This window comes from Cololabis saira, chromosome 8, assembly GCF_033807715.1.
Source record: "Cololabis saira isolate AMF1-May2022 chromosome 8, fColSai1.1, whole genome shotgun sequence".
Classification (NCBI taxonomy): domain Eukaryota; kingdom Metazoa; phylum Chordata; class Actinopteri; order Beloniformes; family Belonidae; genus Cololabis; species Cololabis saira.
This window is the reverse complement of record NC_084594.1, coordinates 13,006,180-13,033,152: the sequence shown is the minus strand read 5'-3', so window position 1 is coordinate 13,033,152 and position 26,973 is coordinate 13,006,180. Positions and strand designations below refer to the sequence as shown.

At 40.1% G+C, this 26,973-nt stretch overlaps 1 protein-coding gene across 1 annotated transcript in view; it reads right to left on the bottom strand.

The window, feature by feature from the left end:
- The window catches only part of asic1b (acid-sensing (proton-gated) ion channel 1b), a 263,134-nt gene extending 246,006 nt beyond the window's left edge, over positions 1-17,128 (bottom strand). The window contains exon 1 of the mRNA XM_061726797.1: positions 16,523-17,128. Coding sequence (XP_061582781.1) covers positions 16,523-16,884 — 362 coding nt within the window. The 5' untranslated portion in view covers positions 16,885-17,128. The remainder of the gene's footprint in view (positions 1-16,522) is intronic.
- Between the last annotated feature and the right edge of the window lie 9,845 nt (positions 17,129-26,973).

The window sequence follows — 26,973 nt, the reverse complement described above, 5'->3', positions numbered from 1 at the left end:
CAACTCTAATAACGCCCAGAATAAAACTGCAAGCAAGATAAAGAGGAGATGGTGAGGATATAAGGAGGGAAAAACCGGGTGAATAAAGGAAGAGGCTTAAACCACTTATCCCCTTGTTCACCATAGGAAATATTAGATTAATGGCAAAAAAAGTTGAGCTTAGAGATCTGGAAGCGCTTGGAGCAAAGATGACGGCAGACGAGGAATGCATTATCATCAGCAAGGCACGGCAAAAGGAATATATTCGGAAATCCAGCTCCTCTCTCCGTGGCTTTCACACCAGGATTCACTATCCTAGTTGTGTAGACAAACAATGGATAATATGGACGGTAAGATTTCAGTTGAATGAGCAGTTGTGCTCAGGGACCCTGAAAGTTCAAAGCCACACCAGACTCCATCCATCCTCTTCATCCACTTATCAGGGGTCGGAACACAGGGGCAGTAGCCTAAGCGGGGAAGCGTAGTCTTCCCTCACTTCTTCGTCTAGCTCAGGGGTCGGCAACCCAAAATGTTGAAAGAGCCGTATTGGACCAAAAACACACAAAACTAATATGTCTGGAGCCGCAAAAAATGAAAAGTCTTGTCTAAGGCAACACATGCTGCATGTATCTATATTAGTTATAACTGGGGGAAGATTTTTTTTTCATTATGCACTTCGAGAAAAAAGTCGAAATGTCGAGAAAAAAGTCGAAATATTGAGAAAAAAGTCGAAATCTCGAGGAAATAATCAAAATTTCGTGAAAAAAGTCGAAATGTTGAGAAAAAAGTCGAAATGTCAAGAAAAAGTCAAAATTTCGAGAAAAAGTCAACATTTCGAGAAAAAAGTTGAGATTAATGTTGAAGTACAATCTCGGGAAAAAAGTCAAAATGTTGAGAAAAAAAGTCAAAATGTTGAGAAAAAAGTCAAAATGTTGAGAAAAAAGTCAAAATGTTGAGAAAAAAGTCAAAATGTCGAGATTAAAAAGGAAAGGAAAAAAGAACAAAGAGAAAAAAAGGAAAAAAAGAAAAAAGAAGAAAAGAAGAAAAAAAGAAGAAAAAAAGAGAAAAGAAGAGAAAAAAAAGAAAAAAAAAATAGAAGAAAAAATGAAAAAAAGGTCAAACATTTTTGAAAAAACTCCAGGGAGTTCCACTAGGACGGCTCTAGAGCCGCGGGTTGCCGACCCCTGGTCTAGCTCATCTGGGGGGATCCCAGGGCAATCCCAGGCCAGCAGAGTGACATAGTCCCTCCAGCATGTGCCGGGTCTTCCCTGGGGTCTCCTCCCAGTGGGACATGCCCAAGACCCCACCAGGGAGCCTTCCATCCTCACCAGATTCCCGAGCCACCTCATAGGACTCCTCTGGACCACTAGCAGTGGCTCTACTCTGAGCCCCTCCCAGATGGCTGAGTACCCTGCAGAGGAAGCTCATTTACAGCGCTTGTTTATGCAATCTCGTTCTTTCGGTGACTACCCACAGCTCGTGACCATAGGTGAGGGTAGGAGCGTAGACATACTGCTAAATCAAGAGCTTTACCTTTTGGCCCAGCTCCTTCTTCACCATGACGGATCGTTGCATCACTGTGGACGCCGCAGCGTCTGCAGCCTGCGCATCAGACTCCTGTGTCAGTGTGTGTGTGTGTGTGTGTGTGTGTGTGTGTGTGCGTGCGTGCGTGCACGTGTGTGTATTTCTTTTAAGAGTTGCTTACATCATCTTTTTAACTGACCCATATCCAATATCTGCATTTACACGGTTAACACCTCGGGAAAAAATATGCAAGTTAGATGTGCTTGACTGTTGACCTGGAAAATGTTAAGTACTGAGAAAAGAGAAAACTGGTGCCATTGTCAGTGAATGCAGGTGAAGCAGAAGATGTAGTACATTTACCCTAACCATTATTTCCATTATACGCCTCTTTAATGTTACACAAGACTGTACTTACTATATTTATACTGATTTTGATTTTGGAGGTCAGCAAAGGATTAAGCCGAGAGGAAATGTCCACCAGTGTCTCTACACCATTTGCCATGCTCGCATTTTTTAAAATATAATAGTTAAATAATGCTGAAAATCCATTGCAAGTGTCTGATTCATTTCAGTTTGTTTGGACATATAAATAGGGCCTGAAACTGATCTCAGAGAATCTGAATCCACCCACATTTTCTTACATCTTGCAAATCCACTAGTCATATCCAAACTCTGCCATATGGGAGTTAAAAATTGGAGTTGGGGTCACTGGAAACATTGAGTGTAAATGTCAACCTTTTTAAAAGACTAGTAAATCTAAGGAAGACAATTTCATTTAGTATTTTTTATAAAACCTGACAGGGTCAGGTTCCTTCAGTGCATTGAAAAGGAAACTGATCTCAAAGGCTACGTTCACGCTGCAAGCCTTAATGCACGATCCCATTTTTTGTCAGATCTGATGTTTTTGTACGGCTGTTCACATCATTTTTAAAATTGTGGATTTTAATGTGAACAGATCATGGTCCTGAAGTGACGCACGCACATAAAAAGACGTCAAGATTTCACACACAGTGTGCGCTTTCAGTACAGAAGTAAACGAGACAATAAAAAGCATACACTTAGGCCTCAGAAGTTGGTGTTTACAGTTTTGCAAGCTTTTATCCAGTAGAAGTTGACAAATGAGCGAGCAGATAATCAAAGGGAACAATGAGGAGAAAGAGAGTGGAATTTTTTAATCATAGCTTTCTGTGGAGAAATGGCGGCTACATCTGTGAAGGGGAGTGTGTGGATGTGGAGTCGGTGTCAGGAGTGGTGGGATTGTGACGTGAATGGCTTCACCGACAAAGATGTCATTAAAATCTTAGAATTTCACAGGCAACTTTCAACTCGGTTTGTCAGCGCCTTTCCACGATATTGTCAAGGCAGGACACCAACTTCAGACATCCAATACGGCTGAGAAAGCCTGTCAGGGTCAGTTTATATTGGCTGGCATCAGGTTAAGGTTATCGCACGCTCTCTAACCTGTTTGGGATTGGAAAATCCTCAGTTTGCATGATCATCCACCAGTTTTTTGAGGTTATGTGGGATGTTTTCATGTCTGACTACATCAAGCCACCCCAAGGAGATACCGCCAAGAGGTCATGCGAGGCTTCCAAACGATGGTGGGGATTCCCACAGTGCACTGGAGCGATTGACAGGGGTCATATTCCCCTAATCACCCTCGGAGATAATAACGTTGCTTCGATCACAAAGGGCTGCACTCGGTTCTTCTGCAAGGGGTTGTGGATCATCAGTTCGGGTAAGCCTGTTATTTAAAGGGGACCTATTATGGCATCTAATACTGTACCTATTTTAAACAGGCCTTGAATGTCTTAAAAACAAGCATTTGATTGTTTTTGCTAAATAAATTAGAAATTCGGCCTCTGAGCCATGTCTTTATCTTCCCATTCTCTAACCTCATTATATCAAATACACCGCTACGAAAAAATGGTAGAGGATCCGGCCGGCGGAGTTGTTGTTGTGGTTCCGGCCAGAGTTAGTTGTGGCCGTGGTTTCACGCATCGGAGGCAAATTACATTTTGGTTACGTAACGAAAGGGAGCAGAATCTGAACGGCTCGTAGAAACCACATGACACTGGACGGCTCATCCGGGCGGCTGTACAGACACTGCAGAATTTGGTTGCTTTCCTCCTTCTCTGAGTTGGCAGGCTGAGGGGAGACCACTTTATATATGTTAAAGCAAGAAAAAACGTGTTTTTAGGTCCCCTTTAAAGGAGTTTGATGCAGGATTGAGGCAGGATTTATGATAAAAATTCGTAAACGTTTTAAGTTTTCTAGTAATAATGTCAGATGAAGCGTTCCAAATCCAAAAGAATGAGCCCTCTAGTGTATCTCTCCGTTGCCTTGAACAGGCTGTGTGCTGCAAAATGTGCTGCAATTCCGGGCCGGAATTTCCCGCGCTGTCCTGCGGATGTGACGTCACATGACGCTGCATGCGCGTTCTCCCCGTTCTCCCGTGCCGGCTTCGCTGTTGGCTGCAGTACCCCCGACGGCCGTCGTGGTGAAGGGTGGCGCTAGAAAGTCTCATTTCTTAAAAGGAGCCTCATGCTCCTTTAAGTAATAATGTATTAATACAACAGTATCATTACGAAACACTGGCTGTTCAGACCGAGGTGGTGTTCCAAAAGATCCGATCTGTATCTGATTTAGAACCACATACTGAAGTGGCCCAATTCGGAATTGAAACAGGTCAGATTCTTTGCGAATCGTGCTGTTCACACTGTCATGAGATAATCTGAGTCAAAACATCAGATTTGGGCCACTTCCTTCCTTCCTTCCTTCTTTATATAGCGTCTATTACAACAGAAGTTGTCTCTAGATGCTTTCCAGAGACCCAGAACTTGACCCCCAAATAATAATGACATAAAGAATAGCAGATAAAAACCTTGAGCAGGACCTGGCTCTTAAGGGGGGGCCCTCCTGCTGGAGCCCGCTAGGCAGAGCAGGAAAAGGTAACTGCACTTTTGCCTGCAGTGTGAACGTAGCCTAAGGCTTTAAAATGGTTGCGTTCTGCAGTAACTAAAACAACGTCCAAGCTTGAGAGAAACCGCTTGTTTGTGTTTGTGAAAGAGGGGAAAGCTGCAAGTTAATCCACAACAAGCTCAAATTGAAAATAAATCACAATTAAACTATCTTTCAGGTTATTAACTCAGAGAAGCAAGTAACCTATTATATGTTTGTATCTTTCACAGATGTCTGATTTTTATGAAGGCTGTATTAAAAAAAAAACCTTTCACAAACTTATTCAGCCCACGCAGTCAATGCAGTTAAGTGTGCTGAACTAAAATGATGTAATTGGGAATTGGCAATGTTTTTTTTGTTTTTTTTTTAACTAATGAAATCACTCAGATACTCACTAACGAAACGTTTACAGCTCAAAATGACTTCAGATGTCCACCTCATAGTACGACTACATCACTACACTGTCACACTCTAATAAAAAGATACAGCTTGTTGTGGTATATACAGAACTTAATTGAATTGTATCCTCAGCAACACAGAGCTGCCAGGAGAGCACTTAAGAAGCCCTGCTTACTTCCCCGAGTCAGGAGACTTTAGTTGATGTGCATACAATCACAATAATATGGCTAGATTTTTAATATTGCCCTGCCACAGCTCCCTAAAGCAATCACTGCAAACTCAGTATGTTTGGTAGGGGAGACCAAATTGGATTATGGGCCACGAGCACTTTAATTTTCTTGTGGGGACTAAAAGAAATGAAGGAGTATCTGCAACACTTCGCCACCTTGTGTCAAAGAATGAGGAAATACAAACAGATGCTGCGTTCCTGCGCAAGCTGACAGTCAGAATAAATTCACTAAATGCTGCACTCTTCCTACTTCTGTTGTATTAATTTTGTGATAATTCAACAGCCAGTTAGATGAAGCGATAAACCCATATTAATTTGATCTCAGGTAATTATCCATTTAACACTAAGTGAACACACACACAAGAATTGCAACGATTGTGTGGTGTCTGTTAATCAAGAAAAAGTGCAATAAATCTTTTGCTAATAATGACATATTAATAAGGCTACACTGGGCTGTGACAGAGTTATTATTCCACTTCGAACAAGGTCATGCAAACCCAGGCCACCGTGAGGTGAAGCAAACCCAGACAAGTCTAGATGACATTAATGAGCAACCGCACAAACAAAAGATGCAAACAAGCAAAAACAGGCGGCCTATTTCCATGCTGAATCACATCTGATATCATCCTAATATTTGCCTCTAATGTTTGTTCTATGGTAATCTCGCCCCGGGTGTGCGCTCGCTATAAACCATAAATGCAAATACCCCCATAAACTCTGTTTTGGATTGAGCTTTTCCTGTGTGTATGTTCTGCATGATGATCTGACCTCCCCACGTCTTAGCCACAAACGTGTGTAAACCAGTTAACTTCTGTTCCGTACCTCACGATCTTGCTGAGACGGGTAAGGCAGTCGAAGCCATCGACTGGTACATTCACTGGCATTTATCTGAATACCCAGCGTGAATAGTCTGTGTGAATTTGGGGCATAGTTGCAAACTCAGGAGCTTGCAAACATGAAGACCAATGTAAGCAGAAGACTTGCTTCTCTGATTTTCATGAGCTGATGTAGCATTTCCTGGCAGCACACACTGCATTAAAAACACCTATGCCAAAATGACCTTTATTGTGTTAATTATCACATAATTGCCTCTGTGACATAATAAAAATAAAACTGTGCAATTTACTCCCAATGTTCTGCACTGCCAAGTGTGACTTCAAACTGCAAAAATACAATGAGTAACTGATTGATTTCTTTTTTTTTCCCCTTTTCTTGGTGCGACTAAAGCGGAGTATGTTAAGTTCTCGTGTCTCAGATATAAACCAAAGAGAGTTTGATGGCCTAACGCAATCTGTTTAGAGTGGAAATTGCCTGGTGCGTCTTCCACAGACAGTGATGGACACAGGCCCACAGCCACAACACACTGCATCTATTTTCCATCCAAACCCCTTCGTCCGACCAGAGACATCAACACGTTTACAACTCAGATATCCAACAACATCAATTATAGCACAAATTGCCATCTGCAACTTCTTTTAAATTGGTCTTTTGTTTTTCTTTCTCGGTTCTTGCAAAACGCGATAGTCTTGCAACTTCAGAATATTGAACAATATTTCAGAAAATGTATTTCACTGAACCTCAACACAAACAGCATAACATAAAAATAGAGCTGTAATCAACCAATGGAATTCTTGGTCGACTGAAGCTCTCAAATTTAGACTAATTGGCTTTTTGGGGGGTTTTGTTTTTGAGGGTGGTGGTGGGTCGCCGTCATGTGTCTTGCTATATTATTGTAATGCTTTGTATGTTGGTGTCGCCAAGTCTTCTCTTAGCCGTCTTCAGATTGTTCAGAATGCCGCTGCACGCCTTTTAACTAATACTCAACGTTGCGAACAGATCACCCCGGTTTTATTTGCTCTAAACTGGATTCCTGTTTCTTTTAGAATTGATTTTAAAATGTTAATCTTTGTTTTTAAAGCCCTCAATGGGCTTGCCCCTCTTTATTTATGTGAACAAGTGTGTGTTCAGAACTCCACTAGAGGCCTACGGTCCTCACATCAGCTCCTGCTGGAAGTCTCTAGAACAAGGACTAAACTCTGGGGTAATCTTCTCCGTTGCTGGACCCAGACTCTGGAATAAGCTGCCCCCAGAAATGCGCACCATCACTGACTTTGGGGTTTTTAAATCCAGACTTAAAACCTATTTATTTAGACTGGCTTTTTTTTACAGTGTTGATGTGAAATATTCTTAATTTAATTTTAATGGTTTTATTATGTCGTTTTTAAATTGTTTGGTTTTAATGTGGATTTTAATGGAAAGCACTTTGGTCACCCTGTGTGTTGTAAAGGGCTTTATAAATAAACATTGATTGATTGGTTGGTTGATTGATTGATTGATTGATTGATTCATTGATTCATTGATATATTAAATACGTTTTGATCTAATGTTTTAGACTGAAATTAATTACACACTACGGCCCGTCGAAATTAATAGGAGCAATATTGTTCATATAAAACAATTGTTTTGTCCTGTTTTAATAATTGACCAACACTATCATTTTGCATTGTACAAGGTGGCGGGGAGTATTTTTTCCTGGTTCAAATACAGTGGGGCTAACCCATATTTGGGTTGGGCTCAAATACATGCCAGAATTTCCATGTGAATATATATTTAATGAAACAACACCCTCCCACCACAGCTAGAAACAGGCAGGCTCGCACAGAGAGAGGGAGAGAGAGAAAAAGAGAAAGACGACGCTAGTCACGTTAACAGCACACAGGTCAGTCGGAGTGAGAGGATTAACATCTGAGGGATGACGCCATTGTTGAGGGTGGGTGCACCTTCAGTTACAAAACAATCATTAGACTAAAACATTGAAATATGTCTGATATCTTCATATTGTAAAAACGGACGTGGCAAGTTGGCTTACCTTTTTCAGGTGATACGCCATGTGTGATGTGGAGCTATGATATCCACACGGTTGCTTACAAAGTTTACGTTCAACTTTTTTTCCATTGTGTATTTTTTTTATGAAATTCTGCAACACTGTAGATGTCTTTGACATTACCTTTACAAGTCAGTACAGTTGAGTTATTTTGTTATACAAAATGTATGTATGGTAATGTATTCACAAACAACAAAATCTGGCATTTACTCAGTGTGTTAAATATAGAACAAATCATGAATCCTGTCATCATTTAAGTGCTTTCAAAGGAAGCTCACATGATGACTCCATCTCAGCCATCTAATCAAGCCCTTATTCTGGACTGGACTGGACTGAATTACTATTATTAGCATGCACCAACTACTATTCCTGGAAGATGCACATCTACAGTAAGCTATTTTTTTTTTTTTTTAATCTAGATTACGGATTATTTGACTGCATGAGTAAAAATCAACAAAGTGAATGTGTAGCCTGAGATACACGACTCATTTTGTTCAAGAAATGTATTAAACTATTGCTAAAGCTTAACAGTATCAGGTTTAAGGAAACACACAGGAAAAAAATATATAAACCACACCAATACAGATGTTTTCAAAACTGCAAATGACACTACTATTGAATAGGAATTTTGACTAAGTGTAGTGTTCAGGACACAAACTGCACAATTTGTAGTATGTGAAAAATAACGGCAGGTGTGTTACTTCAGCAAGACTTTCCAGTACACAACTGACCAGTACTGTCATACTCTGCCCTGTTGCAGTGAGTAGGGGTGTAACAATATATCATGCCACGAAATTTCGCGATACAAAAACGTCACAATAGTGTCGTGAAGGTGACAAAGTGTATCGCGATATTGGGTTATTAATATTAATCTATTGTGTTGACTAGTAACGAGCATCCGTCCACGCCTCGACCCGCGGACCAAAATCTTACTCCGCTCAGAAGAAACTACTCCCGTTTTGTGGTCCCGTTTTGAGCTCTGAACTTTTACTTATGTAAGGCTGGTGTAGAGTTAAGCCTTACCTTATTAAATTAAACCTTTTTCGGGTAGCGAGTAGGATAAACACACGGGCAACTTCTGCTGAGCTCCAGTGTACTTTAATGTCCGCTCAACAGTGTAGGATTTTAGAACATCAACACAGCACCTAGTGCTGTATTATTCCGCCCAATCTAAAACATATTAACAACTACAGATACACTGACTAGTGTCATTATAGTCCCTGATTTACATCAGAATATAAAGAATATATTTATAAAATAATGAACCCTGAATTACAAAAATAAACTTCTTAATAAAAATAAATCTCCTCTCATACTTCTACGGTGAGCATGAATCAATCTTTTTTATGATGTAAAATTGTATGTATTTATTTACTTTTATTTATTTATTTAATTTTAGTTGTTACATTTCTGGAAAAGAAAAAAGTCAAATCATACATGAGAGAAACTATTCAGTTTGTGGCAAAATATTTGTACTTGTATGAAACTGAAGATGCATAATGCAAACCTGACATTTACTTTTAGTTCAGTTTGTGGAAAATGGTTGGCCTGGCTTTAAAACTTAAAAAGTTATAAAGCATTACAGACTGTAACAATAGGGCAAACACGCAGCATTTGTGTCTTTCAAATAAAAGACAATTTTTTCCAGTCATATGTTCCTCATTCAAGGTTGTTAAAAAAATACTGCTATAATATCGTATCGTTATCGTGACCTCAATATCGTGTATCGTACCGTATCGTGAGATTAGTGTATCGTTACACCTCTAGCAGTGAGTGAGTTCACTCACCTCCCTGCCACACCATCTCATCAGCTTCATGTCCCCCACCTGTTTGGTCCCAGATGCAGCTCCTCACTGCTCACCAGCCAGCCAGCATTTAAGCAGCAGGCCTCACTCAGTGCCAGGTTGTCTTTACAGAATGCACTACTTTCCAGCATGCGTTCTTGGATTGACGTCTTGGTTTCGACTCCGGCTTGCCTCTGATCCCATCTTCTTGTCTCTGCCCTGACCTTCTGCCCATCCACGACAAGCCTTTTGTCTGCTCTCTGGATTTAGTTTGCCCTGCTGATCAACTTTCTGTCCGTCCACGACGATCCCTCTGCCTGCTCCCTGTGGACTGTATTTGCCCTGCTGATTGTCTGCCAGGTTCTGTTACTGCTCCTGCATTGACCATGATTCACCCTAGCCCCTCTGCGGTGTGGTCACTTTCATCAGAGACTTGCAGGAATAGTGTTCCTTTTCCAGAGCACTCACTAGCCTGCCAGTCAGTACTGTTTTCTGTTAGTTCCTGGAGTCTTACGAAGACCTGCTTCTTGTTAAGAAGAAGACTTTTCTAGGTACTACCTAAAATATGCCCCTGACACTACCTCACATACTGTATCCTATGACGCAATGGCCCACTACAGTTGAGAACAGCGGTCTAATAACTTTGTTACTGGTTACACGAAAGCATTATTTCTTTTAAACTTTTATACTATGTACTCACAACAGAAGCATGACTACATCACTCCTGTACTGTATTCCCTACACTGTCTCCCAGTTGAATTTAGTTAATTTTAAGCTTTTGTTTGTTCTTTTTAACTCTATGAATGGCCTAGCTCCCTCATGTCTCTGTTCTAAATTCCCGTCAACCCAGCAGAACTTTGCGTTCAGCGGGCCAACTTTTGTTGGAGGTTCTATGGAAGAGTGTGAAAAAGTGGGCCGATGGCTCTTTTGCAGTAGCTGGTCCTAAACTCAGGAACACTCCCCCTTGAGTTACGATCCCTTACTGAACGGCCTCAATTCATATCCAAACTAAAGACCCCCCATTCAGACTGGCATTTGGCTCATAATTGCCTTTATTTATTTATTTATTTTATACTTTTATTTCTTATTCATTGTATTTTTTACTGGAATGTTTTTATTATTCTCAGTCTCTGTGTCTTATGATTATTTTTTTAGTTCATGTTTTTTATTTGATTGAACTGTAAAGGACAGTGGTTGTTTTAAAAGTGCTATACAGATAAAGATTTGATTGATTGAGCCTCACAATGACCATTACGTAAATATGCAATATATATTGCAACACATGGGCAACATGAAATAATCCGTTTCCAAAAATACGGAGCCAAATCAAGGCCAAAAGTTTTGCTAATTTGAAAATGAAATTTGAACCTGAAAATTATTTTTTACAGTTCCAATTTAATTTTTTTTCAGTATCAGATCTTTTTTTCAGTTTCAAATCTTTTTATTTCAGTTTCAAATCTTTTTTTCAGTTTCAAATCTTTTTTTTTTCAGTTTCACATCTTTTTTTTTTTCAGTTTCACTTCTTTTTTTTCAGTTTCAAATTTTTTTTTCAGGTTCAGACTTTTGGCCCCGATCTGGCGTAGGGGGCGTGGCATCATGAGTGACAGCAGAACAGAGAAGGCGGGGGACGTTCCTCAGTCATATTGCCTTCAGGAAACGTAGGTTGCAGAAGTTATCAGTAGAAGTATGATTCAACACTATATACACCATATTCACGTGATTGGCAGTGGAAAAAACTGATATTAGTGACACATTTCTGTTTAAAAAGCTGTTTTAGGCCGTACTTGGCACCAATCGCAGTATAAAAGCAATAAACTATGCCAGACTGTACAGTTCAACAGCCACACTTTAAAGTTTGACATTTCCCACTTCCACATACTTCCTGTATTGTTCAATGTAATGATCAATGACATCTTTACAAATTTAGATGGATGCATCAAATCCGCGCTGTACGCAGATGATAGGCCATATGGATAAGGGGAAAAAATGTGTCAACAAGCAAGTCATGTTACATGATTTTTACAAATAAGCGCAAGATTGACATTGAGAAGCTAACACTATATGGTCAGCCGATGGAGAGGGTGAATGAGTTTAAATACCTGGGTCTACTACTACTAATATCAGTTTTTCCCACTGCCAATCACGTGAATATGGTGTATATACAGTGTTGAATCATACTTCTACTGATAACTTCTGAAACATACGTTTCCTGAAGGCAACATGACTGAGGAAATTCCCCCGCCTTCTCTGTTATGCTGTCACTCATGATGCCACGCCCCTCTCAGTTGATGCCACGCCCCCCACGCCAGATCGGGGCCAAAAGTCTGAACCTGAAAAAAAAAATTGAAACTGAAAAAAAGAAGTGAAACTGAAAAAAAATATATGTGAAACTGAAAAAAAGACGTGAAACTGAAAAAAAAAAGATTTGAAACTGAAAAAAAGATTTGAAACTGAAATAAAAAGATTTGAAACTGAAAAAAATGATCTGATACTGAAAAAAATAAAATTGAAACTGTAAAAAAGAATTTTCAGGTTCAAATTTTATTTTCAAATTAGCAAAACTTTTGGCCTTGATTTGGCTCCATACAAAAATGGCATATACCAACGGAGCCATAGGAGCAACTTTTTTTGGTTCATATGGTTTGATTTCTTTTTTTTTTCTTCCCCAACCTCAGAGTTTTTCTTTTTCGCTTCTGTGTTTTGTGAAATGTTGCCATGCTCACTGTTTTTGTCTTGTTCACACTTTGGTTGTAGAGTTTTTAGGAAACATTTTAATGCTGTGGGTTTGTTTTTGTTCCGATTTGTTGTTTTCTCTGTTGAGTTTATGAAATGATGCTGCGGTTGCTTAAATCTGTTTTGATCTTACACTTGATGGAATATTGTTACTTTCATTATTTTTCTAAGTTTTTATCCTTTCAAGCTTCCATTTTCATTCCTGTGTTTTGTATAACGTCATGTTCTGCAGCTCTGGGCCACCGCACTTGCTGCAACTCAGAGACAGGAGAAAAATCCACTTTTGAAACTGCGTACTACTGTACAGTCTTTGCATACAATGTAGTATACAGCATATCCTGTATAGTGATCTGGCAGTCATTAATATTTTTCAGTATATACCTTGCCACTATAAAAAGTACTATGCTATGCATATCACCGCTCTGATCGTGGTCATGAAGTCCATTATCAGATATAGTAGATGCTATGCTCAGTTGCATGCTGGATATTTTCCCAGATGTAAATAACCACCCAGGTACTTCACGCATGCTGCAGGCTGTTCAACTGTTCACATACTGCACACTATGATAGTAAATCATCCTGCAATAGCAGTGTGCAGTTTAGAAAATGGCTAAAGATCAGAAAACACCATATTTTAAGGAAATATCACACACCGTATCTGAGTTAGCAAAAAGTAAACAGATGTCCTTTCAAGGCCAAAAGAACAGATGGACCACGAAACAATGAGAGATGAGAGTGTTAATCAGTGGGACAATTCTTTAGCTTAACAAACAGGACTAATTACACAGGGATAAAGACTTGTTCATCGCACAGCTTATGAGACACAACCTAATTGCCTCAGCTTGTCGTCCCCTCCTTCCATCTAAAGTCAGCTAATCAAAGTCACTTGGAGCAGTACAAGTTCTGCTGCTTTAACTTTTCACAGACACACACACACACACACACACACACACACACACACACATATATATATAAACTACATAGGTACATCTATGTGGTTCCAGGAAATCTGACTGAACCCCGGCTAAAGCATTACACAGATTGAAACCTGTGCTGGTATCTCAGTGGTCTGCTATTACTGCTGACACCACAACAATGTACGGACAAATCCATGTTAGAAACAGGCACACCGACTGAAATCTATGCCATAGTGCACCAAGCATGTGTGCTGCCTGCAGCCTAGAAAAAAAAGGGTATCCATTTTCCTTCTTATACACGCATGTATAGAGATAATAAACACACAATAGTCAGAATAAGAACAAGGAACCTGGTTCATGTCATTCACGAACGGCACGCTCAAGTGAACTCAGTGCCTCAGGCTGCAGAGTGGAGAAGATCAGTGTGCTAAAAATAATGTGTGTGATGTGTTCAACATAGCTAGTAGATGTTTTAGTGTTTTTTAGATATTAAATTTTTGCATAAATGCATGCTTGGTCTGCTTGCACCTGAAACGTACTGCTCAAGACTTGTGAACAGAACCTTTTTACGTCATCAGAATAACCTGGGTGACAGAAAACTAAATGTGAGGATGTTTTACAACTAAATTTTCCGTTTGAGGGCAGCGAGCTCATCAAAAGGTGATTAGTCAATAGGCCATTGTCAAAAATCCCCCATCACTGGGTATTAAAGTGTGCATAGTAATGCACAATGACTCTTCATTGAACTGTACTACGACCCCCTGAGGATTTATTTGCATCACACGAGGACTATCAAAATCAAGAAAATAGTCCACACAGACTGCTCAGTATCAATAATTATTAATCACAGTAAATACAGGCTTTTCCGCCATCCTGGGCATTCATCAGTGCATTGTTAAGAGAGCCCTCTCTCAATAGTGATCTCAAATGGATAACCTTCTCACCCACGGCCTGTGTGTGCACAGGTGGGGGGCGATTCCTGTCCCATAAGAATAAAAGGCAATCAGACCTTCAGATGTGCATAGACTTCCACCTACCTGAAATCGATCATCATCAAAACCCCAAGCACATCACAAATCACAACCCTATCTATTGAACAAGACGAGTTTCAAAGATTACGCATCAAATGAATGAAAACATTGGCCTAATTATTTAGTAGGGTATGAATAATGAACGGCGATACCGGGCAAGAAGAGTGTGGAGCTTCTTTCTTTAATTTGAAAGTTAATTTAAAAAGTTGAGCGATATCTTAGATGCACCTTTGACTGCTGGATATGCTGAGATCTTCTTAAAGAAAACTAGAGTAAACAGATATAAGGCAATAAATTACACCAGCTGTATTCCCCCGAAAATAATCTTAGACTACATATAATATCCTTTACCAGAAGATCCCTATATGCAGACAGTCAACATATTCCGGTGGACTGCTTTTGGCAGCATAATTCATGTTGAACCCATAGGATTCTATACTTATGCACAGTGTAGATTTATGATGACATGATTTGTAACTCCATTACATTATTAACTCTAATGCTTCACCCCACTTCAGAGACCACCTCTCAGCATGAGCCTCGGTCTTCATCAGTTACGGTATGCTGAGGGCAGTGCAGCTCATATTCTCTGAGAGCCTTGAAATGTTTCACGTGCTTTGTCCATGTTTGTTGCACATCTCCCAGTGGTCTCACAGGGACAGTCAAAGAGACAGCTGTTAACACTTCTTTGCACTATACGAATTTTCATCGGAGACTAGCATTGTACTAAAACTGGACTTGTATCGCTCTCAGCAACAGGATTCAACACACGCACACACACACACAAGAGTACAAGTTTAAAGCGGTACCCTGCTGCATCTGCTGCTCAGCCTGACAAGTACAAATGTTTCCCTCTACATAAGAGGAAGCCTTTTCGCCAGCAGAATCAGGGATTTTAAGAGAGCAGATCAAGTATAGGAGTAAAACTGTACCATTTTCACGATGATCGCAATAATCTACAATGCAGTTTCATCCAAACTGTTTAACCTTGAAACTTTTATCTCAAATGCCTGGTCGCTCAGTGGACACAATCAAATCCTGAGTCAACACACCTTAAACCAACACAGATGGAATTGCATGGGCCAAAGCCTTACCAATCAAGCTTCAAATAAAGTTGGGAGTCCTAGGAGTGACAACTGGTTAGTTTAAATATGCATGAATAGTAGGGATGGGCGGTATGGACTAAAAAATGTATCACGATAGTTTCCGGCATTTATCCTGATAACGATTAAAAAATACCAATTCAACTCCACCTTTTCAACTATATATCTATCTCGCTCTCAGATCCGCCATGTTTGTTACACAAATCGTCATCACCGGGAATTTATCCTTTTTTCTTTCTTTCTTTCTTTCTTTCTTTCTTTCTTTCTTTCTTTCTTTCTTTCTTTCTTTCTTTCTTTCTTTCTTTCTTTCTTTCTTTCTTTCTTTCTTTCTTTCTTTCAGGCTCATTTCCTTCCTTCCTTCCTACCTTCTTTCCTCCTGCTCTCTCCTTCCCTCTTCCCTTCCTCTTTTCTCCCTTCCTTCCTCCTTTCCTTGTTTTCTCCCTTCTCCCCTTTTCTTCCTTCCTTCCTTCCTTCCTTCTTTCCTCCTGCTCTCCTTCCTTCTTTTCTCCCTTCCTTCCTTCCTTCCTTCCTTCCTTCCTTCCTTCCTTCCTTCCTTCCTTCCTTCCTTCCTTCCTCCTGCTCTCTCCTTCCTTCTTTTCTTCCTCTTTTCTCCCTTCCTTCCTTCCTTCCTTCCTTCCTTCCTTCCTTCCTTCCTTCCTTCCTTCTTTCCTTCCTTCCTTCCTTCCTTCCTTCCTTCCTTCCTTCCTTCCTTCCTTCCTTCCTTCCTTCCTTCACGTACGTTGTGGATTTAACGCAGAACCATAAATCATTTTTACACAAAAACTTTATCAAAGGGAATTTATCGTTTTTACCGCGAGATGACAAATTCTTATCGTGAGGAATTTTTTGGACGGTATATCGTGAACGGTAAAATATCGCCCATTCATAGTGTTTTTTTTTTTTTTTGGTTGTTTTGAATGACAGGCAGGTTCTGATAGAGCACCAACAGGTATGCATGCCACACTGACGCATACACACCTGCTGTTGAGCAAGGCGAGCAGCTCCCCGGCGTGGTACAGGTCGTTGCGAGTCACCCGGGTGAAGCGGAAGGAGTTGAGATTGCAGAAGGTGACCGCGGGGAACACGATCATCGACGCGGCCACCTCGTCCAGCTTGGTGACATGGGGGTACTCGAAGTAAAACTGCACCCGGTCCACGCACACCATCACCAGCACGCCCACCGAGGCCAGGAAAAACAGGATCCACAAGGTGCGCTTGATGTACATGCGCTCATAGGTGAACATGTGCGAGATGCCATGCAGCGTGGACCTGGTGGCGAAAACTTCGATGGGAGCCGGACGCTTGTAGTCCATGTCGTCCGAGTCCGCCTTCATATCCATTGTGTCCACGGAAAGAGTTTAGATCAAACTGAGTCTGTGAGGTTGCAAGAAAAAAAAAAGATGCAAACTGGGCTTTATAGAAAAGTAGATGTTTTATTTATGAGGAGGAGGTTAGTGGCTGCGAGTTCACGCCCTTCTACGCGTGGATTTCTCATGCAGGCTGAGTGAGATGTTGCGTCACTGACAGCCGGGAAAACAGCTCATGAAACGGAGCATTTCTTGTCTGTCTTTCTTTTTTTCTTTTTTTTTTACTGGAAAAAATACTCAGTTGTTACACGAGAACACGTGGGGAAAGAACAGATAGAAGCATGGCTCGCATGCATGCTCGGTTTGGATGCAAAAATACAAATCAGATCTATCTACATAGTGCGAGGGCGCACGGACAGATGCAAAGCGCCGTCCGCTCCTGCACACTTCTCTGGTGTGTATCACTGAGTTAATATCTGGGATATCTCACTCCACACGAGAGCAGGGGCAGGGAACAGAGCTGGCAACTAAGCAGCACAGTTGAAAAGGGAGAAAAAAAGCAAACCTCGGAGAAAAAGACGGGGACATTAGGAATTGAAAGCTGCTGTGTACTCGCTCCCTGTGTGGCAGAGGAGACTGGCTACATGGCATCTTCACACACAAACCCGGACACGTGCAGAATAACAAGCAGCCTCGGGTCTCTCGCCTGGTAATGTCTTAAAAGCTGTCGTCTTCTCGCCTTCCTAGCTTTTGCACAGCTGCATCACAGATGGAGCCGGGTCTGTGTCAGCGCGGTGCGCCTCTGCTCGCATCCATCGCTCGCATCCATCCATCCATCCATCCGCTCCCCGGATCCGTCCTCAGAACAATTACTCCGCGTGAAATTGGGATTTTGGATGAAAAAATCCGTAAGTTTGTTTGTTGAGGAGAACAAAAGTGCAGGGGCACGAGAGGACGTCCCCACCTGGACCGCTCTGCGCTCTGGATTCAGGGGGTGGGGGGGAGAAGCGCCTCGGTTGTGGTGGCGGTGAGCCCGGATCAATACAGCCGCTCCGAACACAGCGAGCAGAGCACCGATAGGACGGCGGGCTTTACTCCGCCTGACGGAGCCCAACGTCGGCGGCTCACGAGGAGTGACACCAAACCCGAGTCCAGCCACTTACTGAGCTGCACTTGCACCATAAACACGACTCAGAAAGTAGTTGGTGCTTCACAGCATGCACATGCTTTCAGCTAGAGTTACCCTAGATGATCTTAAATATTTGACTTCAGTAAGTTGTGTTGATGTATTAGGCTATATGGAGGAGTATTATACGGAAGAGTATTAGGGCCAGGCAGGAGAAAAAATAAAAATAATATTTTCGAGGAGGAAGATTTTTTTTTCATTATGCATTTCGAGAAAGAAGTCGAAACGTCGAGAAAAAAGTTGAAATGTCGAGATTAATGTTGAAGTACAATTTCGAGAAAAAAGTTGAAATGTTGAGAAAAATTGCGAAATTTTGACTTTATTCTTGAAATTGTATTTCAACATTAATCTAGACATTTCGACTTTTTTCTCGAAATTGTATTTCAACATTAATCTCCACATTTCGACTTTTTTCTCGACATTTCGAGTTTTTTCTTGACATTTTGACTTTTTTCTTGACATTTCGACTTTTTTCTCGAAATTGTACTTCAACATTAATCTCGACATTTCGACTTTTTTCTCGACATTTCGACTTTTTTCTCGAAGTGCACAATAAAAAAAAATCTTCCCCTCTCAAATATTTTTTCTCCTGCATGGCCCTAATACTCTTCCGTAGTATTAGGGCCAGGCAGGAGAAAAAATAAAAATAATATTTCTGAGGAGGAAGATTTTTTTTTCATTATGCACTTCGAGAAAAAGTCGAAACGTCGAGAAAAAAGTCGAAATGTTGAGAAAAAAGTCAAAATTTCGTGAATAAAGTTGAAATGTTGAGAAAAAACATTTCGACTTTTTTCTCGAAGTGCACAATAAAATATTGTTTCTCCTGCATGGCCCTAATACTCTTCCGTAGTATTATGATTATATAGGTCGACTTTTCTTCAATTTAGCCTATGCAAGCAATAAATAATTACATGTAGCCTACACTTTGTCCCCTTGGAGAAATTGACATGGGTATATAAGACTTTACATGTAACAATGAAAAAAAAAAAAAAAAATTCAAAATATCGCCCAACCAAAGTGTTGCACAAACATCAGAAATTAGCCTACTTTCATATGGCGACCCCAAAGAACAAAACAAAAAAATTTTAAACAAAATAATCTTGATTCTTTAATTCTTTGATACTGTTTCTTTTCATAAGCTTAAAGCAAATGAGTAAATATGTTTATATGAAGTTGGAAAAAAAAGTAATTATAGCATGCATCCGACTCAAACCATAGTTTTGATGTGCTTTTAAATCTCTTAATGCAACTTAACTAATTCTAGCAAACTTCTCATCCTCGGACTAACACACCAGTAAAATGTAGCTGGAAGTGGAGATAAGCTTCCGTGTACGTTCAACTGGACTTAAACTGGCCGAGGCACCCACTTGTGGCCCAGACTTCCTGCCCTGGACTTTGACTCAGAAGTAACTGAAGAAGCTGGTATAAAGAAAAAGGAAAAGCCAAAGCTTATTGCCTGTGATGTACAAGTGTAAGTTAGTGTGTGGCGTGCAGTTCAAATTGTTGCGTCTGGCAGCTTAATAAAATATGTATCTTTTGTTTTGGTGTGTGGCCTAATACTGTAGGTCAACCAGAAAAGCCCAACAAATGAGCTGAAAGCAGGCACACTGCCACCTATTGAGGCAGAGCGTGAAATGCTTTGGTTGCTAAATCAATAACTTTATAGTTCCCCCTACAGTTGAACTATGGCAGTAGTTGTGCTGAACTTGATAACCCTGGAATGGCAAACTAACTAATGAACTAACATAACTTTAAAATTACCATTTATAATGTATGGTAGTCTAATATTTAATAATTAGGGAGAGCTGTTGTCAAAGTCCAATAGACTATCTATTAATAGCTATATATATTCATATGCAGAGAACTACATGAAAACATGAATATTTATACTTTCATTTCACTCAGCTTATATCAAAAGCTGTAGTTGGTTGAAGTTCTTGCACCTCAGCTACCTTTCTCTGCTGCCACAGCTGCACCGAGGCGAAGCAGCAAAAGCTTCCTGAGAGTTTCTTTTTGAGGAATGATGAGCAATGATTTGAGAGTGGGTCAGAATTATTTACTTGGTTGGAGTTTACAGTTAGCGCTGATGATATATGCACACCCACGCACATCCGACAAATGCTTGTTTAACACATTCACTGCAAAAAAAAAACCATATCAGTATTAGCAGTCGCATCAAAAGAATATTTATTTTCAGTTCATAATACATTCATAAGAACTTCACAGAAGCAGTTTTTAGAACATTTAGAAAGTTTTTTTTTCTTTAAATGTTGTCAATGGAAGCATAAACCTTGAGTTTGACTACCTTTGTTGTAATACCATTGTTAAAATAACGCTTTTGTGGCTTTATTAGGATCAATTAATGAGTCATTATGAAATCATCAGTTAAACTATTAATTTATCAACAAGTAAATGTTGTACATCTACCAGATTTAAAGGAGACTGGTACCTTACTGACAGTCGCGTCAATTCAGTCAAGCTAAGGTATGGCAAGGTTACGAGTCACAGAACTTAACTAGAGTATCAATCAACACGTCCAGCAAATACTCATCACAGAAGTTTATGTAGCTTATCTATGTGGTCAAGAAAATTGGAACTTTTTCAAATGCAGTCTTGCTCACTGCAAAAACTAAAAAAAAAGGAATATTTGTCTTATTTCTAGTTAAAATGTCTAATTTTTATGTCTTAAAACAAGAGTCATCTCGAGAAAAATAACGTTATTTGACCATGTTCACCTGTTTCAAGTAAATTTTCACTTGAAATAAGTAGAAAAATCATCTGCCAATGGGACAAGATTTATCTTCTCATTACAAGCAAAAAAATCTTGTTCCACTGGCAGATTTTTCCACTTATTTTAAGTGAAAATCTACTTGAAACAGGTGAAAATGGTTGTTTTTGAGTCCTGTCTCTAATGTAATGAGATTTTATTTGACCAAAAATTAGACATTTTAACTAGAAATAAGATAAATATTCTTGTTAAGATTTTCAGTTTTTGCAGTGTATAATAACAAGTGAAATCAATCATGTTGTTCTGATTTGCATTTGCAGTTATTCTATATGTATTAAGTAATAGAATAATCAATACAAATAGACACAGAGTCATTCCATAAATGTATTAAAAAAACAAACATTCACATTTTCCCTTGAAACCAAGGTGTGGCGGCTGCCATACCTTGCCATACCCAATTGACGCCCAGGGTGGCCTGGTGGTTAAAAGGTGGCTGCCTCACAGCTGGCGAAGGTTTGGATTGGTTGGAATCTCAGCCACAGCGTTTGTGAGTGGAGTTTGCATGTTCTCCCCTGTGCTTGGTTCTCCCGTTCCTCCCATAGTCAAGAAACATGTACGTTAGGTTCATTTCTGATTCTAAAATGCCCATAGGACTGAGTGTGTGTGTGGTAATTTGATGGAGTGGTAACCAGGGTGTACTCCTGCCTTTGGCCTGCAGACTCCTGAACAGGAAGAAGCCGGTCTGGATAATGGCTGGATAGGATGGATCAAGTCATTTTGTGAGCTATTATGTGTTAACGCTTTTAATTGTGTAAAGTTGATCAAGTGTGAAATAACCAAGGACTTGGTCAAACTCAGTGTTTGTAAAGCTTTTTAATAATTTGGAGAAACTGTGTGTTTATTACATTTGTAAGCAGGCTATAAATGTCTTGTAAATGTACCATAAGTGCCAGTAAATATATAACAAGCTTACAATGAATGTGTTTATAATGCTATAAAGATCACAGGTGTATGTCACTGTTTGCGCTTCACTTCACACTCGGGATCTTTTATTATTGTACCTTTTCATACTAACTGCTTCTTATGCTTTGTTCAGAAAATAAGTTTGGAGTGTTTTCATTTTAAATGTCCATTTCGTAAAGCTGTTTCTTAGATAGAGCTCTCCGCTTTGTGGCCCACTACCCGTCTTATTTTACATCCAAAATATAATAAATAATGATACCCGTTGTTGTTGCACTTCTACAGCAACATAATGAAAGAGGAATGCTCCATTCATTCATTGTAAATTGTTCTGTTTTTGCTCTACAGTTTGGACCGAACAGGTAGCAAGCAGGAGGAATAACGGGACATTACAAGTAAGTTATTTGTGAGAACAAAAAAAGACGCAGACATTTAGCATCCGCACAATGTTTACCACGCGCAGACGTGAAGGTGACATGTTTGTTTAGGCATGCATGAACTCATGGTTTGCGTTCCTATTTACTTACTTGCAGCTGTATTTAGTTGCACTCAAGTTCTTACAAATCCCTTGACAAATCTGTTTTGTGCTCAGACCAATTCTTTGTAGTGGGCTGAATGGAACATCCAGACATGTCAGGGTGAGCGAATGAGCCAAACACGGGCAACAAAGCAGATGTGTCGCAAGACTGCCGGTGCCAAATCTGTCATAGAAACCATATTGCCAAGAGGCAAGGGGAGCTCATCCATGAAATTGTTCATAATGCGTCTATAATTGCCATTTGCCACGGTACTGACAGTGCCATTGTAGCTGCATCTATAAAGCCTGGGTTTATATTGATCATGGGTGCTGGAAAGGTGAATCGCGCTCTGTTCACAGTGAGTTCTGGCCAGACACGCTGTAGCAGGAATGCACATGGGCTCGATATTGCATTTGATATTAGATTTCTAAGCTGAATTTTGATAGCAGGTACTTGTGTCCAAATTAAGCTTTCATGATGATTGTATAATAGTGGCACAAGGAGGATGCAGCTGTAACCAGGACAGCAATCCTTAATAGTTTCCTCTTCAATGGTAAGAATGAGTCTGGGTCCTCCTGGATTTGACACAACAAGGGAGGAAACTGCTTCTGGACACAATTGGACATGTATACAACCAAACAGGGAAATAAATCATGTGACATGGGCAGTGCAACAACTCTTATCAACAAAATACATCCAAAATGGCTTGGGGTGATGGAAGGAACTCCCGTGAGAGTGGCTGTCGTCTGTGTTGCAGTAAAAACGTGTTGATCCAAGTTGTTACTGTATGAGCAATTTCACGAGAACAAATTTTACAAAGTGAGGATTTGTTTTACTCAGATCTGCTAGACATTTCTAGACTATCCAGGTCTATTTCAGAATAATCCAATCGAAAATGTAAATAAAAGCGGGCCTTTATCTGTAAAAGATATTTTAAAGAATGAAACGCTTAAAGGAAAGGTTGGATTTAGTGCCACATTTACAGTAAAGTCATAGATAATCTGCAAAGACATAAAAAAGTAATGATTCTGGTTATCTTCCTGCTGTCTGTACGAGTATCCCTGCAAGATGTAGCTATTTTGAGCATGAAGCACTAAGTGTAACATTTTCTTTAGGTCTAAGATGCAATAAAAGTGTTTGTTTAAAGAGGAAATGTGGAACTACAGGAACTGAAATGCAGTGTTGGTCAACTTTGCTCCTGAACTGAATTCATGAGCGCACTAATGCATTTCAAGACATAAACTAAAGTTTTAAGAAATACTTATTGGAAAAAACTCAGATAATGATAATGGCCCGGTTTCCCAGATCAGTTAAGTAGTTCTTAACAGCGAAAGACTTCTTTCAAACCATCTTAAGGAGCCTGTGAAAGAAGTCTTTCGCTGTTAAGAACTACTTAACTGATCTGGGAAACCGTACCAATGCCATTTGTATGTGAAATATCTGTAATAAATGAGATAAATATCAGTGAATTCAGCTGTAAATGGATCATAGAGAGATACAGAAATGGTTTTGAATGTAAGGGGAAGAGATATGCTTTCAGAAATGCATTGAGAGGTTGGAAACAACAGATAGAAGAAGACCGTAGTAAGACTTAGCCCCTTATGTGTACAGATAAGGCGTACATAAAAGTCTTAACACTCTTATCAGCTCTTTTTTGCTTTTGATAGCTTTTCTCCACTAATTTGCTGATATAAATAATGACCTCCGGAGCTTCTTCAGTGATTGATCACTTCTAAAAGCGTCAACGCTCTTGTAATAGAATATAAATATTTCACTTTGTGTACCATCGTTTGATCACTTCAGCATAACTGTGGTGTGTTACCGCTCATAAAGTGCTCTCATGAATTGTTGTTGATTTGTTTTTCTCTACCTATGTGACTAGTCCATCAATCATGACAACAGTTTTTTTTCTCTTCCCTTTTTGCTTAGAATATTGAATGATCTTTGTCTCTCATACACAGGCGGGGAAATATCGTAACTGATAAACAGGGTAAAGGTGTGTGTATGCATACTTCTTTATCTGTCTCAAACACAGGAACTGTCTCTGGACATATTTATACCAATAAATGGCTACTTGGTCTGTTCGGAGAGACGTTTTCCAGCAAAATTCTTTGCTTTGTGAATGCCTCTTCTTGCAAGCGAGAATAAAAACTTAGCAAAGTCAACTGGGCAAACTGATCTCTTTGCTTAATGGAGAATTTCCACCACATTCTGCAGAGTCAATTTCCTCTATCGTTGACTTGGAGATTGTGACAGAGCCAAACAAGAGTGAGTGCTTTGAAAAGCGCCACAGGAATGACATCTATTTTTTTTCCAAGTTTTGTAGCTGCAAAGTTAGAAGGAACTGAATCAGATACACCTGACTCTGCAATTAAAGTCCCATTAACTTCTGCCGGATTGATCGTCAGTCCAAATGATTAACAGCTGCATTTACAGTAACACGTAAAAGGCTAAAGGCTATTCACCTTTGAGCTGTGGGAGTCTTCGTGCTGTTTTGGTGGTGAATGATGATCATCTCGAATTGGTCAAATATATTGATATTTGATGATAATTGTAGTTCTGCTTGCAGCAGTTTCAGATATTTAGAAATGGCCAAACCTTTGACATGGCATCAAATATTAAAATACACATGAAATAACACTGATTAGTACTGAGATCTCTCCAGCTCTGCAGCATCGCTGACATGGACCCACTGAGAGTGGGAAGAAAATGCTCCACTCATCCTTTTGACTCTTTTGAGTACCCCTTCCGGATAGTCAAAATGCACCGCGTGCAGTACTGAATGCACTTGAAACATTGCATCATGTGGCTTCTCTGAAATGTATTTATATTTAAACCAAAAGCAAAAGCCTATCCGTACCAACAAGTATGATGTCCATCTTTATAACAAACCAAATTTCATGTATGAATATTGAATCTATATCGATACACATGTATCAGCGTCATGTACCTGCTTTATCCTTGTTGGGTCACGAGGTGCTTGAATGCATCTAAGGTGACTTTAAAGGGGGAATCTAAATGAAAAATGAAGCTTGTTTAGCCATAATTCTCCGTATTTCCGTGTTCAGCTCGTCATGCACATCAGCTCGTCACATCACCATAATTATTTCTCTCTGTTAGCATTTTAATGAGTTAGATAGTTGTAGTTGATAGAGGCAGCACTTTTCCTTTCAGCTTATCTGTTGTAGCACAGCTGGCTTTTCAATCTACAACATTTTCTTCTTTTTACTTTTTTTTTTACTTTTACAAAATACCATTTAGTTCTACACAACTACAAATACTGTACATAGTTCAGACTTTGTTATAATAGTATACCGTGTGTGTTTTACTGACGTTTACAGACTCGGCGGCAGTCATTTTGCTGCATGGATTTAAGGGAGTGTTTTGCCAACTTCGCTATTTTCTTATCGCTACATATAACACTTCAACGAAGCGAACATATCCCGCCCCAGTCAGCACGTATTTAGGATAATATCAATGAGAAACAAGCGGCCCATAATAGTTTGAAAAAGGTCATTGTCTATTATTAATTCATGTGGATTACACTTGTGGAGAGTGTGGGTTTATGCACAGGGAAAGATTATGCAATCTCTTCTCTCTCTTGTGGCCTATTCTCCTTTCAGCTGACTCCATGCAGATTTGCTTTTGTCCTGGGTGGGACAATGTGTCTGACAGGGAATGCAAATACGCTCTGGGGTCCCATAGACAGGTCTCTGAAGTTGTCATCGGGCAGGCAGAACACGAAGCGAGCAAGGGCCTGTCAGTCCCGATGAGTTGAGTGTCTTCTGCACCCGCACCCTGAACCTGCTTCCAAGCAAGCATTTCTTGTTTTGACACTGGTCCAGTGGGTGACATCATCAGGGGATGACAGACAAGGTCTTCATAGACAGATGGTCATTAGAATTGATAATGAGTTTGTGCAGGTTCCACCCCATTCAAATGCCTACTACCTCAGTAAGCAATGATCATTATCAGCCAAGGGCAGTTTTATCGACTGCAGGGGAGTTGGTCATTAGAAAGGCCTTGATATTACAGAGCCTGGCTCTTTATGAAACAGTTGACTGAGTTGCCTACTCCCTCTAAAGATACTATAAACAGCCTTGAATTGCAGTTTCTACATGCCTTGTAACATGCTATTATGGTCCTGCTGCAGCAGACATTTCAAAAGCAAATCAATTCAGACTGTTGAATGGAAGGTTTGTAACCCTTCATAGACCCATTCATGAAGAAACTGCCTCAAATGTCCCTTTTTACATCAACGTCATGGCAAAACTAGTCACGGAAGAGCCATAGTTACATCCATCCATCCATTATCTATACCCGCTTTATCCTTTGCAGGGTCACGGGGGTCTGCTGGAGGCTATCCCAGCTATTTTCAGGCGAGAGGCAGGAGTTACACCCTGGACAGGTCACCAGTCCATCACATGGCCACATATACAGACAAACAACCAGACACACTCACACCTACGGTCAATTTAGAATGATCAATTTACCTAGCATGCATGTTTTTGGACTGTGGGAGGAAACCGGAGTACCCGGAGGAAACCCACCAAATGGCATAGTTACATAAATAGGTTATTCTTATGATTGGCAAACTTGACATACGTCTGTGCAGTGACACAGTCTGAAGCCACTTTCATATCAGTGACCAGTTGCTGCAGACCAAGTTGAAGAGGCAATTTGTCAACGAGAAACACATGCCATCTCATTGACAGCATTTCTGCTCTTCT